Source organism: Meleagris gallopavo, chromosome 2, assembly GCF_905368555.1.
Source record: "Meleagris gallopavo chromosome 2, MGAL_WU_HG_1.1, whole genome shotgun sequence".
Lineage (NCBI taxonomy): Eukaryota > Metazoa > Chordata > Aves > Galliformes > Phasianidae > Meleagris > Meleagris gallopavo.
The window spans coordinates 48,678,477-48,693,809 of record NC_139405.1 but is presented as its reverse complement, the minus strand read 5'-3'; the positions used below and the strand labels follow the sequence as shown (position 1 = coordinate 48,693,809).

Below are 15,333 nucleotides of genomic sequence, written 5' to 3'. Positions count from 1 at the left end.
TCTAGATTAAACAGTTTTTTCAGTCTTTTTTAGAGGAGGGCTGTGCTTTCTAGATCTTCCTACAGTCATTCTCACTGTTCTCCTCCGAATCTCCCCAGTTGGTTGAGGTGTTTCTTGGAGTATGGTGACCAGAATGAAACAAAGCATAGAATGGTACAGTGGTGAAGAATATCAAAATATTATTTTAACTTCTCTGAGTGCAGTATTCCACTCCAGAGGGAAGGTGCCCTGAATTCTCCAATGCCAATGCCCTAACATTTTGGCTAAAAGCAGTAGCACTCAGAGGTGACACTCATTACAAGGAACTAGGACACTTACATGTCAGGATTTGTGATATTGGCTGTATTTCACCACAGTTTGTAATACTTTGTCATAGTACTCAGGAGATGGACTTGTCAGAGGACGGATAGTATCGTTTAGCACAGAACTGGACTTGTTCACCTGGGCAGCACATCTGGCTGCCATCCATCCTTAGTTGAGGCAATCCTAACAGAGGGCTCTGTGAAGTATGCCACATGCTGAGTAATCTGCTTTGGGAATAGTAGAACACATATGTCACTATATATTCTTTTATTTTATTTCTTTCTCTTTGCTGGAAGTAATATTTTCTTCTCATCCTAATCAGTGTCTATATCTAGCAGAGGATCCTTATTTAATATGTCTGTTTAGCATTAACCACATTCAACATCACAGTGGAATCAAGTATAAGATTAGAACAAGGATACTGTTAATACAAAATTACTAAAAATATCCAGATATGTTTGTCAAAAATTCCAGTCTCCAAAATTCCTGGTCATGATTACAGAGCATGGTAAACTAGGTGACCCCTTTTTCAGAATTGATATGTATTAGCAAATATAATCTCTTCTTCCAGAAGAACTACTCATAAACACTCTGCTGGCAAAAGTTTTTGTATATAATTTCTACCAATTTAAAGAAAAAATAAGATAGTGATACTTATCCCTAGGACAATGAAGACAGTTTTCTTCAGGCTAAAGGGAAAAAAAAAATATCTGATAAATGCAGTGAAGATTGCAACGACAACCACTCTTGATTGAAATATATTTTTTGCAAAAGGTGGGTTCCAGAGCTGGAGGTGATAATTTGTGCGAGAACAAGCAGGAGGAATTGGAGTGACATTATATTCTCTCGTAATAAGCAAAAAGGAAGAGACTGAAATAAGCCACATCTTTTTAGCATATTAAAGTCAGAGTCTCTACAGCTATCAGTAAGGTTTTTGTGGGTTTCTTGGTATAACTGATAGATAAAAAAATGTGCCTCTGTAATTTTAGCCAAAGATTTAAGAGATAATGCAGTGCATAGTGCTGCAGTTTTGAGTCTGAAGAAAACCTACACTAGCAAGTACTTTTATGGTTAAATTTCTTCAAATGAGAGTAAGATTACTATTAAAAAAACTCTAAGATTTAGTCATGAAAAATATGTTCCCTCGCATGTTAATACTGATTCCCTTAAGCTAAGAAGCTAAAATAAAATGATATTTTCTGAAAGAGAGACAAGTGAGAAATTTACTCAGCAAAGAGGTGTGAGCAAAAAGGGGAAACTCAGAGGCATGTCAGCATCTACTTTCTTTGCTTCAATGCTGCAACTGACATGGGGAAAGATGAAGAAGGAAAATCAATAGAGATAAGAAAAAAAATCTTGGTAAGCAAACAAGCAAAAAACCACCAGCACTACCAACTGAAAAAAACAAAAAACAACAAACAAACAACCCTCAAGAATAGAGTAACTTAAGGGCCAATATGCCTGGCTACACACATTGTCAGGAAGAGAGGATTTTTGTGGATGACTGGAGGTGACCTAGATATGTACATCCCTGATTTACAAGAGTTCTTGCTGTAAGCTCCTGCTATTTCTACTAGCAACCTGACTCCAACTGTGTAATCTGTGACTGCACACTGTGTTGGGATAGTTGACACAAGTGTAAATGTTCATATCACACGAGTAGCACCAATCTTAACGCGACTAGCACTGAAGGAGGGGATGATGCTGAGTAATCTCTGCTGCCTCACTCAGATTTCTTCCATCCACTCGGTAAACACTCTGCATGCCAGTGTTGCAGAACCACTGCAGCACAGCCAGAAAAGATGAAAAGAAAGAGGCATCTTTCCTCCCAACTTCTCCTTTTTGGCTCTAGATGAGCGTTTTGCTCTCCAAATGATGCAAAGCAGAGATGATCAGTTAGGAAGAAAAATAATCCCCCATCTACTGCATGGTGCCAACCTTAACAGTAAAGAAGATACAGTGCATAGCCAAAGCGTCGGGTTTGTGCAATGTCCTTTGAAGAACCAGAGACATTTTAACCTGGTGGCGTAAGCACTGTTGCACGGCTAGCATGGTTAGAGCTCAGCAGCGACAGTGTTGCCATCCCTCTGAGTATTTCTGTCCTGCCGCTGTTACGTAAGTGCTGGTGTCCCACTTTGCCTGTACAGCTCCTGCCTCACGCACGATGCGCCGGAGCCTACAGCGGGGATGATGCTCTCCAAAGCACGAGGTAACGTAGCAATAACCACAGAAACATGAGCAGCGACAGCGATGAGCAGAGATAGCGAAGAGCAGCCATATCTCTCTGCAGCCATTCTCGGAAGTCCTTTCGGCTCACGGCTAAACGCACGCTTGCGGTTGTCTGGCGGGGGCTGGAGGCCGGTGCCTAGTTCCGTGCCCGGCACAGGGCCCGAAGCAGCCGCCGCCGGGGCCGTGCTGCGGGCGGGGCGGGGCGGGGCCCCCTGCGATGCGCGCAAGAACAGCGGGCTCCGAGCACTGCGGGGGGGGAGGTGGGCCGCAGCCCGGGGGAGGAGGAGAAGTGACAGCACAAAACGCCGCAAGGGCACGGCACTCCTGCACACGCACCGAACTCCGCATCCCCGTGGCCGCCTTGGCCTCCACCCCCGCCACCCGCACACCTGCTCGCTCGCGACGGGGCGGGCGGAGCGTCGTGCTGGTAACTGGGGAGCCGCGGGGCGGCGCGGACCGGAGCAGCGCGGAGCAGCGCGGCGGGCGGAGGTAGGGCGCGGTGCGGGGCCGGGTCTCGGGGCTCGGCGTCCCCCGGGGCAGCCGCCTTCATGAGGTGCTGAGGGGCCGGGAGAGGGAGACCCCCGCAGCACCAAAGTGGTTTGGGGTCGATAAGGAAATCCCTTTTGGGACTATGTCTTTTAGGAGTAGAAAATACTGGAGGAGGGGAGAGGTTTGCCTCCTGCAGTGCACATGGGTGTGTTACAGAGATAGCTGGTTTTGTGTTCACACAGTGTAGGCCAAAGTATAGTTAATGAGGGAAGATGTGGCTATTGACAGAAGCTCATGAGAAACCTCTTTTAGTCTGGATTGCATGCAGTGATGGTGCAGAAAGGACGAGTGCATTGCAACAGAAGTGTAGTGTCCGTATGCTCTCTGGTATGTTTCGCAACTCCCCAGAGGTGAAACCTGCTGAAATATCTGACAGACACGGCTGTGCCTGGGGCTTTGGCAACCATATTTTCAACCATATTCCTACTGGGAAAGAGTGCTTCTAAGGGCTACTACTAGTCTGCTGTCATAAACTACATTTCACAAATTTGTGAGTGCCTAAGTAAATTATCTACCTGATGCTGAGGGAACCTCCAGTGCTCATCTCTGCGAGGAATAATTATTTATGTGGTTTTAGGGAAATAATAGTACGTGCTGCTTCTGGCTGCTTGCCAGTGCTTCTCAAGTACAGAGCCTGTTGAAGGACTGCTAACAGGCGCACAGTTTCCTGTTGTAGTACTGGTGATGGACTGCTGGCTTTCTCCAGTTCTGAGAAGCAGTTTCACAATTTTTGTGTGCACTTTTAACACTTCCACAAGTTTTAGATGCCAGCAAGCTATACTAAATTATTGCCAACAGACAGGTGAAAATGGGGTGCTATGTAACCGAATGCCAGTTAGAAATGTTTTGTATCTGTTTGTTTATTGTACTAACCTTCATGTGGTGAATTACAGGATAAAAATGGCATATGAGATACACTATTAACATTTGTATGGGGCCAGGATTTAGACTCTATGATCCTTCTCTGTCCGTTCCAACTCGGCATATTCTATGATTTCCTGAAGAAGTCACTTTTTATTTTTTTTTCTGGTCTGAGCCCATATCTATATGGAATGCAGTAATGTTGAAAACATAGGAGTTTCCACTGAGAAGAGGAGCTATCCAGAAGGAACATGGTGCTGCATCTTGCACTGAGCCAACTGGAATCTACACAAACCATTTAAATGTAAAAGGAGAAGTAATAATCTCTTCATGTCCCTCATTTTTCTTTAATTGCTATTCCTTAGAGTTCAGGTTTTTTATTTGTTCAAATGTTTGTTTTTGATACTATCATCGTGGGGTCAGAGTGGGCTAAGGCTCTCAGGGAAGGAGGAGCTGCACCCTGATAGCATGTAAGTGCTTTGGGGAGAGCATAGGAGCACCAGGCCCTGGAGAGGATGTGGCTGGGTGAGGCATTGAACCAGGCATGAGGCACTGGAGAAGTCCTGTGATCTGCATGGGTCTGCAGGGTTTCTGTATGTCCAGCCCCAAGAAACGTTTGTACATTCACCATTCAGACAGACACTGTGCTAATCAACCTGGGTACACGTTGCTAATGGAAATGAGTTGACGCTGAAGTTGTGGTTGCACTTATTAGAAAAGTACATGCATCAGCACACACAAATATTCAACTACTTCCTTGTTACCATGGCTAGTGTTAGAGTTTTTGTGTGTCCTTAGAGGTCACAATAATAACAGCAGCAGGTTACCTCTGAAGGAACTGAACTTTCACCTTTGTTTCACTAAAAGGAAGAGATTTAATGAGGAAAACTTTTTTTTTTTTCCTGCTTTTCCAATCATATGACAGCTATGTCTGTCCTTTGTGCGCATATTCTACTCCAAATAAGCTTTCTTGCTTAGGACATGAACAGAAATAGTAAGGAATCAATACTTGTTTATCTGAAACTCTGTCTGAACCACCCTTTCCTGAGGTCCTTCAGTGTTTTCTATTTTGGTGGTGTGGTGTTTTTTTGTTTGTTTGTTTTACAGATGTATCTCTGCAGAAGCCTTTGGCTCCAGGTCTTACTATGCCACAGGAATCCTACGTGCTATATCACTATTAAAATAGAAATATCAGAAGCATATTCCTAGTATTAAATGTCTTATGAATTATATCCTAACTTCACTCTGCCTTATTTGCTTATGTATTGTGACCTCTGATCTTAATCTTTGCACGTCTTTGTCTGTGCACATAGTAAGCTCTTTGAGGCAAAGATTATGTCCTGTGTTTGTAGAAGGTAATAAGCTACTGATCCTCATTCTCCTGCTGCTATCAACATCTATATAAACTATAATATACTCCTTCAGAATTTGAACAGCAGAATTACAGAAATGTAGCATACACTGTTTAACTTTTCATATCAGAAAGATTGTGAATGACCTTGCTTTGAATTTAGCAATCTATATTCTGCAAATTTTTTCTCAAGAAAATTGTCTACCTTCTATTTTCTACTGCAGCACTTTGCATGCTCAGTTCAAATGGAAAGACAGTTTTAAAGACAAGAGTTTCATAATACTGCTGGAATTTTGCTCATCTTCCCCAATAAACATAATCGAAAGTGAAATTAAAAAGCTCACTTGCTCAAATGCAGGCATGTACACAGCTGTGTGAGTGATAGGGGTCCTATAGATGATTTTTAAACCTCAGTCTAGTTATATGTAAAGAACAGAAAAGTTGTGTTCGACATATGCCACAGATTTATATATCAGATTTGCAAAATATCTTTAATTTTCCATATTAGTTGCTGCTGCAGACTTTCTGCAAAATGAAGAATTATGTTCTGTGCCAAACAAAGCTAAAACTAGAGGAACTGAAATAATCTAGAGATCCAGAAGGTGTTTAAATGTTGTGGGTTTCTTTCTAGAAAAGCAAATTTCAATGTATGTTACAAACCTCCAAGTAACTACTGCATATCAAGTCAGTTTGTGGTTGGATGGTCAGTGAGAACATGTTTCACTCTTCCTATTTCAGTGTGCTCTTTGTTTTGAAGGTTGTAGTCTGTCTCTTCCACCCTTTTTCAAAAGCAATCCATGAAGTAGAGAAAGGAAGCACAAAGTGACAGTGTTGGGAATTGGAGACCATCCTATCAAAAACACCTTTCAGAGCCAAAATTACATTTTTCCATGATCTCTTACATGGTGCATAGTTATATCCCATTGAACTTGGGAAGGTTCCAGTATATCAACTTGTGATACTGTACAGTACTGAAATGAACAACTCCAGCTAAGTAATTCAGTCATCTATAACAATTAACGAAGTGACTCTTCTGTTAGACTGAAAGAACAGCAACAAGCTACCATTCTTTATTTATTTATTATCAGTATTTTTTAAAGATGGCATAAGTATCATTTTGAACCACTCTAATCCACTTTTTCATCCTAGCTCCTTATTTGGATATGTCCAGTAGGGACCACTTCCTCCTTGACAGATGCATTCAAATATGTTTACAATTGGGTTCTTAATTCACATTCACAAATTTTCAGTATTCTGGGATGAATTTTATCAAACTCTTCCACTTTTAGCTTTGATTTTGTTTCAAATGGTGTTGTTTCTAATTCTGCTATGCTTCTGTCTCAACTTGATCTTATTTTCTACTTTCTTTTTACTTGTCTGGCCAAGACCTTTTGCTTCCTGTCCATACTTTCTTAGTCTTACTCAGATGGACTTCCAGCATGTCTCCATTCTCATTGACAACACACTGTGACAGAGCTCTTCACTTGTCATCTTTTATTTCTGCCTTCTTATTGTAGATATTGTAAATAAATTAGCTGGTTCTATGATTATTTGGTGTAGAAACCTGCATTTATGATCTTCAGAAGATATTGGTTCCTACCTTTATGTAAATATTTTATTCTAGATTAGTATGAGGGTCACTGCTGTCTCAGAGAATCACATCACTTTCAGTAGCATTTATGATGCTGGCAGCATTGCAAAGACCTCTAAGGTTTCTGAAAATGAAACCTATGGACTTACAGCACTACAACAGTAAGCAGTACTTGGTGAGGCACTGGAACAAGTTGCCCAGAGGATCTATGCATATGACATTCCTGGAGGTGTTCAAAGCTAAGCTGGATGGGGCTTTGAGCAACCTGGTACAGTGGGAAGCATCCTGTCCATGACAGGGAGGTTCAAATTAAATGAACTTCAAGATTCCTACAAACCAAACCACTCTGTGATTCTGTGATTCTATGATCCTTTCCTAGAAATGATTTTTGACTTGATCAATTCTATACCACGGTTTCTTTCAGCAGTGAAGTGTGCCTCTTTAACATGTAGTGCTGCTCTAGCAATCAGACTTGTCTCTGCCTTTCCTAAGATTTTGTTCTATTCATGTGCTATATTTATTTCAGTTATTCCACTGTTTTTTTTTTTTATCTGTGTAACAATGACTTCTAGCTGCAGTACTTTCTTGCATTTACTAGTCTGTTTTTTGTCTTCTCAAATCTAGTCTTGATACAATCTATACTTTCAGACAGGCAAGAAACAGTCTGCTGGGACCTGGGACTTTCTTTCTCTTACCAGTATATTTACTTTTTCTTCCCCTCTGTGTTTAACCTTCTTATCTTGCCCACTGCTCCTATAACTGGATATTATAGAAATCTAAAGCTCTGTTTTCAGGTACAGCCCTCTATTTGAGACCTGTATTTAAAATTCATTCTTTGAGGAATAAATACGCTTCCAGTGAATATCTCTGTAGCTGTGCCTCCCCAACTCTCTTCCACAGCTTGAATTTCTAAATCACTGGCTCATTGTTCTCCTTTTTCTGGGAGAGTCCCAGTGGAGATAATCCATGCCTTCACAGAGTAGGAATCTCCCTCAGGTTACTATATGTGGCATCAGACTGATGTATGGGAAATCTGCAATTTCTGCTGATATGAAGGAATCAGATAATTTTTTACACTTATTTATGTTAGGCTTATTGCCATTAATAGACATCTGATAAGCTGTCTTCTCTTATCAAATATCCCCTTGGTTTTCTGGAACCATTGTACTGGCACACAGTGTTTTCCACTGACATGCTTTATACACTCTAAGAACTTAAAGATAAAATAAGACCTTTTCTTTCCAGTTGTACTCTAAGTTTAACAATAAGGGAAAATATATTCTCTTATTTAACTTCAGATTGTTCAAAGCATTCTAAAGCACATTGGAAAGAAGAGAATTAAACCAGGTACTTGGAAAATGGAACCCGTAATAGATCTAGTGTTTTTCTTACATCTTCCATAGAAGAGACATCCTAATTTTCTGAAAGTTGAAGATAGAAAAAATACAGTACAGATAATTTAAAAATCAATATTGCCATAGCATAAGAGAAAAAACGTTCACATTGCCTCTTTTCATCTGAACTCACACTATGAGGTATTCGTGCTGGAGAATGGTGTCAGTGTAACTTTATCCATTAACTACCGATAGATGACAAACATAATTAAAAATATCTTATTTACTTGCAAAATTTCTCCTTTTCATTCGTGTGTTCATTCTCTGAATGTTCAAACCTAACAATTAAATATTAAAAATAAGGAATACACATGTGTTCCATACTAACACGTGGAATAGTTCATGTAGTCCTTCAGATCTACTTTGGGCTAAGATTTATGACATATAGACTATGTCTTAAAATGTGCATTTTGAGAGCATATCCGTTTGAAAATATATATTTGTGTCTGGTACTAAAATAAAAAAAATATCCTCTTATCACAAAAGACTTCATGTAAAAGCCATGCGTACATATTCTGTAATAGATATGATAAGATTTACAGATCTGAAAAACATTTTTTTCTGTTGGAAATAAAAGATATTTTGATGAAGGCATTAATTATTTGTAGAAGTCAGAAAAAAACTTTTCCACTGTATTTCACTGAAAAGCTGACTATGCACATAGGTCTTTTTGCTCTTTGAAGCTTTTGGTGTTGGCTAGACAGGTGAAAAGGCTGCATGAAGCTTTGCTTTATTTATTTCTCTGATGTGCTCTTAGCTGTGGCTTTCTGCCCATGGAAGTAACTTGTGATTACACAAAAATCTTTCTTTTACGGAGTAATTGAGTTTCCTTCTTTAAATGAATTAATTCCCTCTGCTTGCAATAGAGTTTTTGATTGGAGAATTGTAGTTAAAACCACAGTAGTGGTTGTAGTTAGATTTTTATTTTATAGTATCTAATATTTAATATCAGCTAGATTAATTATTAATTACTAGACTGCCATTTATCCTTGCACAGTGACTCAGCCTACTGCACGAAAAGATTAAACATATATCTTCATTGCAATTTCCCAGACACATTTAACTTGGAGTTGGGTCAGTGTCTTTCACAGCTTCTCTAAATTGGTTCATTTACAACTGATTTACATCAGCTGATGAGTGGCTATTTAGAAAATAAAAAGCTGATATCCTAGTACTGTTGTTGTATAGCTTTCATGATCTCTCTTGAGCTTTGGTTTGGCAGCCATGTGTCTTTTGCACTCCCTCTGATTTAAGGTTAGCTTAGGTCTGCCGAGCTGCACTTTCACATCTGAAATGCAAGGTAAACATCTCATAAAATCTGTAGTGACAGAGAAAACAAGGAGTTCTTAAATTCAGGCAGGGTTGAAAGGGTCAGAGAAGGAAACGTCAAAATGTGATTTCCTCTGACAGACCATACATGTTGATGTGGTTCCTTTGGGGTAGTTCAATATGACCAAAGCAGAACAGTCTGAAGGCTCCTCTGCTGTATGCTGGAAACTGTGTGCTGTGGCAGACCTTTGGACTAGGAGAAGGGGACAGTGCACAATGCCTGTGACCCCATTTGTATGTAGCTCTGATATGGATCAACTTCTTAGCACCTTAAATTTGGGGTGAGGCCAGGTTATATAGTATGAGTGCTGTTGTTCTTTTTGTCTGTATGCCCAGTTCTTCACTAATGGGGAGCTAGGTATGCATTTCTACAGCATGTACTGGCTTCTCAGAAGCTAGGAAATTATTTGATAACATTCGCTGCAGAATTGAATATGATTCTTTTTAGAATTCTTTTTTTATCATCATGTAGGTCTTTTTATAGTTACATTAGTGCTAAGGTTTTGTACTAGTTCAGAGCCTTCAGTGCTAAATAACACATAGTACAACACTGCCATATGATATAAAAGAGAATGTAAGTTTAATTTTATTTAATAGTAAAGTATGGGAACCTCAATACTTCAGATTAGAGTACACAGTCTAGTGGTGTTATAATGTTATAAAATGACATCGTGTGTTCCTTTATAACATGATGGAATACAATGAGATTTGTACAGCTTTTGAATTTTACAAGTGATTTCAGTTTTCCTTCTTCATACATAATATTATTTACTTTAAGAAATAGTATAGTATTACTTTTAATATGTACAATGTTATCTCTATTTCTAAAACGTATCCATAAGCACCCTCGTGAAAGCACTGATATCATGTGCATTGCCAATTGTTTTTAATGATTTGCTTTTGCTGTTTTATTCCATGGGTGATTGCCAAACAAGCTTTCAGCATTAACTGTGTCTTTGGCTGGAGCATAATGTATGTGCAAGACACACCACTCCTGTTAAAATAGCTATCAAGACTTCATTTCACAGAACTGGTTAAAGTTCCTTCTGGACCTTCATATTCTCTCTTCCAGGTGCTGGAGTTGCTTGTGAGGACAGCGCTGCTGCCAGACCCTGTGAGTGCTTGTGTGGGTCAGAGGCAGCTGTAACTTGTCCAGGCTGGTTGTGCTGAGGCTGAATGCTGGAAGGGGGCACTTGGAGGTTGGCACCTCACCAAGGCCAGTGGCTTGGATCTGTCAGTGGAGGGTGACTTGCTGCAAAGAGATCATGGCCTCATCCCGACTCGTGACAAGATCTAGGGACATTGCTAATGTCATGCAACGGCTTCAAGGTAAGAGATGGTCTCTGGCTTTTGCTTTTGTTTATTCATTAATAAATTGAAGTTCCTACTCTTTACACAGTCAGGACAGTATTTAATTATGAAGTTTACTAGTTCTTCTAAACTTATCTATCAGAAAATATACACAGTGTATCTGAAAAATTCTGATTATGAGTTCTCTAGCACATAATTCATTGTAATGTTTAAAAGCCGGTATTATTATGAGCCTGAATCCAGGGTCAGACTCTGATGCTGTTTCTGCTGCAAGATCAGGTTGTACATCAATTTTCTCATGGAGAAGAGAACAGAAAACATATCTATCATTGTATGGGGCTGCTGAATCACGGCCTGAACCTCTGATAGATCACCTGAGGCGAGCAATGAGTCAGCCACGGGAGCACAGGTGAAGGCAAATCACCTGTGCTGCAGGAAGGGGTGGAGCCTGGCTCCACCTCTCCTAGACCCATTTAAGAGCTGACTGCCAGTGGGGAAGGATCTCTCTGGAGATCTCCTCCATCGGAATTCATCTCGAGCCCAGGACAGGGTGAGTGACTTTCTCTCATTTCTCCAATATAAATTATATTAGCCAAGCTCCTGGATATATATGTATGTATGTCTGTATGTATGTATGTATATATGTATGTATATATATGTATGTATGTGAATATATATGTATGTATATATAAGTGTGTGTGTATGTGTGTGTGTATATGTATACACCATCTGTATACAATTGATCATACAATCATCTTCTCAGTTATGAAGTCTATGTGTACAGTCTTTACCAATAAACTAGTATTTTCTAGTATTACTTCTTTTCTCCAAAGATGAACCAGATCTCATTGTGTTGTTAAGCACTGAAGAATTCATAACTTAATGAGCTAATTATTGGTACTGAAGTCAGTGATGTTTAAAGTATATTATTACAGGATGTTGTTGTTGAGTATTCACTTTTAAAAATTTTTTTTCTTATTTCTATGAGGTTACTATCTTAATTTTTCAAAATCATACGTAAATGCTGCAGTTAAAATTTTGCATTCAGAACTTATGCTTTTATTAGTTTGTTTCTGGTCAATACCTCTATCGCCAGTGCTGAGTAAAGCTTACTTTCTGTTTAATTTCAAGCTTAACCATAAATCACTGAAGCTACTACCCTCTTCTTCATCTTCTATACCTGGAAACTTTATTTTCCCATAGTTTTCTTTTTTTTTTTTTTTTCTTATGTGATAGGATTTCTGAACTTGTCTTCTCAGTCACCAGATGCAACTAGCACGCGTGACTTCTATGTAGTCTCAATAGAGAAACATGAGAATAAGTGAGGATACAAATTTTGTCCTATCTAGGCTGGAAAAAGCAATTCTCCAACTCCAAGATACATACTTCAGCCTCATGATTTTTTTGTGATTACTTATTTTCCCTGTATTTTTATTTGTCTGCAATTTCTTAGGCTGAAATCTTGAATAACTGTTGTTCAAAGTGCCCACAAATGTAGAATAAAGAAATATTCCTTGCCTGGAGAATTTGTAGTTTAAATGCTAGGTTAGACACTCAAGACAGATGCAAATATGCACAAGGAAAAAAATGAGACAACCTGGGTCACAGAACAGACGGGGGTCTCAGTTTGTGTGTATACACATACACAGCAGGTTCTTAATCAGGATTTCTGGAGGGTGGGGAAAAAAAGATGTGAAGAAAGAAATTATTATAGAACTGTCAACCATTTTGAGTAAAATAACAGAGATACTTTAAGGTTATAAAGACAAATCATAAGCGAAAAGGATAGGGTGCTTCTGGGGAGTTCATCCAGGCTGGTACTCTGAAGCTGTGAATCAAGAGGATTCTACAGGAACATTAAAAATTATGTGGACTATTAATTGTCAAGTTACTTTTTACTACTTTTCTAAATATCTAAGAAGTTGTTAGTGATGAAATGGCTGTTTTGTTTATTTGCCTTGTTTTTTCTAGTTATTTAATCATTTTTCTTTTTTCAGTATATTTTTTTATATTGAAATCTGATATCAGATTCAGAATACTTTTGGTTATTGTTTTTGGATATCAAATAAAAGTAAAAAAACTTTTGAAGATCATTTAGAAGAAAACAAAACATGTGAAACTAAAAACATACTTGTCATTGTATGTTAGTTTGAAGTCATAGTTGTAACTGTATTCTTTGCTCCTCAGATAAAATTGATTCAGCTTAGTATTGCTGTGATCTGGGCTTTGCTGCAGAAGCACTTCTTCAGCAATGTTTTGCCTTTGCCAAGGCTGGAGTGCTTGGAGCCTAAGTCTTTTTTTAGTTTATATTTCTGCATTATGGATGAGCAGACAGTCAGCACTGCGACTACTTTAGCTCTTTTGTGTTAAGATTACCTTTCAGAAATTGTAATTAACTGGAACAGGAGCAAGAATGGACTTAGGAACAGGAAGAGATTTCATGGCATGTTTGCATGGCATCCCATCGTCTGTGTGGTTGGAACAGGATGCTTAGCGCCAGATCACAGTGGACTTGACCGTATTCACAGTGACAGATGCTTTGGGGGGAGCCTCCATCAATGCAGAGTCACAGTTCAGACGTACAATGCCTGCTTTTGTACCTGGCTATGAGCTAAGTCAGGGGAGCATTTCTTGTATGATATTGTTGGAGGGTGCTGTAGGATGTCAGTACTGGAAAGTCATCGGGATTGTGAGACGGAGGTAAAGCCAGTCTTGGTCCTCACTCCACATTGTTGTTTCATATTCACTTTGCAAGTTTTCAATGATTTTTTTTGTGGTGGGAGGTGTAGAAGAGGCCAGAAAAATGCTTCTCATCACTGAGATTCTCAACACCAGTTTGAAGTCTCAAGTGAATATGCTGTGTGTGAATAGAACTGTATCAATTTTCCTAAAAACTGTCAAAAGATAAATGTAAAATCAGCTATTGATTTTTTTTAATCATTTATTATGATGTAGTAACAAGTGTAAATTTTTTTTTTCCCCACAATATCACTGCCTCAGAAATTCACTTGGGACAAACAGTCATAAAGATGAGCTGCATATGAAGCTGCAAGCATGTAGCAATCTGTCATATATTTGTGCATATGCAAACATCAACCACAGTTATGCAGTTTCTTACCCAGGAGAATGGTGGATCTAGTCCTTTAAACCAAGGCTTATAGGGTGAGGAGAGAGGTGGACATTGAGTAAGATTTATATTTTCTAATTTCATCATCCCTGTCACTCTAATAAAAAACGTCACGTAGGGCTATCTATTATAGCTCAGTCTGCAGTCTGAGGAGAGAAAGGCATCTCCAGAAGGTGCACTATATCCTGTCATGGGCATCTGGATTAATGAAGGTATTTTTGAAACAGATATCCATCCCAGAATATTTTTTTATTCTGGGAATTTTATGACACATGTAATAAGCAATGGTTGTATTAAAGAATGACCATATCACAATTGGTTAACCACAACTAGTAATATACATATGTGCTTCCATATCATTCTTTTGCTATTCAAGTATACTTTGGGGTGAGTGACATCTTTCTACCTCTGTGTACTGCTTAACCTTTCCTCTATGCTGGCTCTAATGGTCTGCCCTGCAAGTGTAGCTGCTAAGAGAATTGACAGTGTAGAGGAGATATATGAATTTTTGATTGCAGAGTTTATATGTGAAGACTCTCATATTTGAGGTACTACAGGGTAAACTGATGACATCCTTTAGAGTCTTTGCATAATTTATTCCTTGCTAACACAGCTCAAGGATTCCTACTGTACCTTTTGCTTCTTTACTTTTTCACATTACTCACAAAAGCACTCACAAAGCCTGAGCAGAACTGGTGTACACCATCAGTTGAAGTCACATTCCTGGAATTCTTTGGGGTTATTCAAATGAGTAAATGGCACAGAGAAGTAAAATGTCACAAAGGCTCTATTCCTTCATTTAGGGGGAATGCCAGCTTCGCATTATAGGTAGTCATACATTAAAGATTCTTACAATGCTTTTAGTAGCTACAAAAATAAAAGCAGGCAGTGCTAGAAAACAAGCTAGTAAAAGCTTTGTGATGTCTGGCATCAAGATAATGTATTTTCCCTAAGTACTTCACTCACAGACAAACTGCAGTCATAGTGTTTTCTGAAAGAAAAAAGGTAAGGTCCCATTCTTCCAGGCACTGTCTCATATGTTGGCCTCCTCTTGCTGGCTTGTAGGATGATAGCAGAAGAGTCACTATATCATACTACTGCAGAAGGCATTTCTCCTTCCCACTTTTCTCTTCCTCCATTTATTCTAACTTCCCATTTAGTAGTCTATGCAAGATAGAGATGTTTCTGAGTGGCATTGTGTTAGTTATTGGGTGGTCCATTTAGTCAAACAGGACATTTTTGTGGATTGCTAAAATTCAGCCAGCATTGTAATCCTAATTTATAAAAC

The 15,333-nt window shown here is 39.1% G+C and overlaps 1 protein-coding gene across 9 annotated transcripts in view; it reads left to right on the top strand.

Moving 5' to 3' along the window:
• The first annotated feature begins 2,782 nt into the window (after nucleotides 1-2,782).
• The window catches only part of SYNE1 (spectrin repeat containing nuclear envelope protein 1), a 295,330-nt gene continuing 282,779 nt past the window's right edge, over nucleotides 2,783-15,333 (top strand). For 8 of the 9 annotated variants that reach the window (XM_085217048.1, XM_085217047.1, XM_085217052.1 and 5 more), the window contains exons 1-2: nucleotides 2,792-3,021; nucleotides 10,680-10,936. In XM_085217048.1, the coding sequence (XP_085073174.1) occupies nucleotides 10,873-10,936 (64 nt within the window). In that variant the 5' untranslated portion in view covers nucleotides 2,792-3,021; nucleotides 10,680-10,872. Of the gene's footprint in view, nucleotides 3,022-10,679; nucleotides 10,937-15,333 lie in introns of all 9 variants that reach the window. The other variant, XM_085217050.1, reaches the window with a different exon arrangement.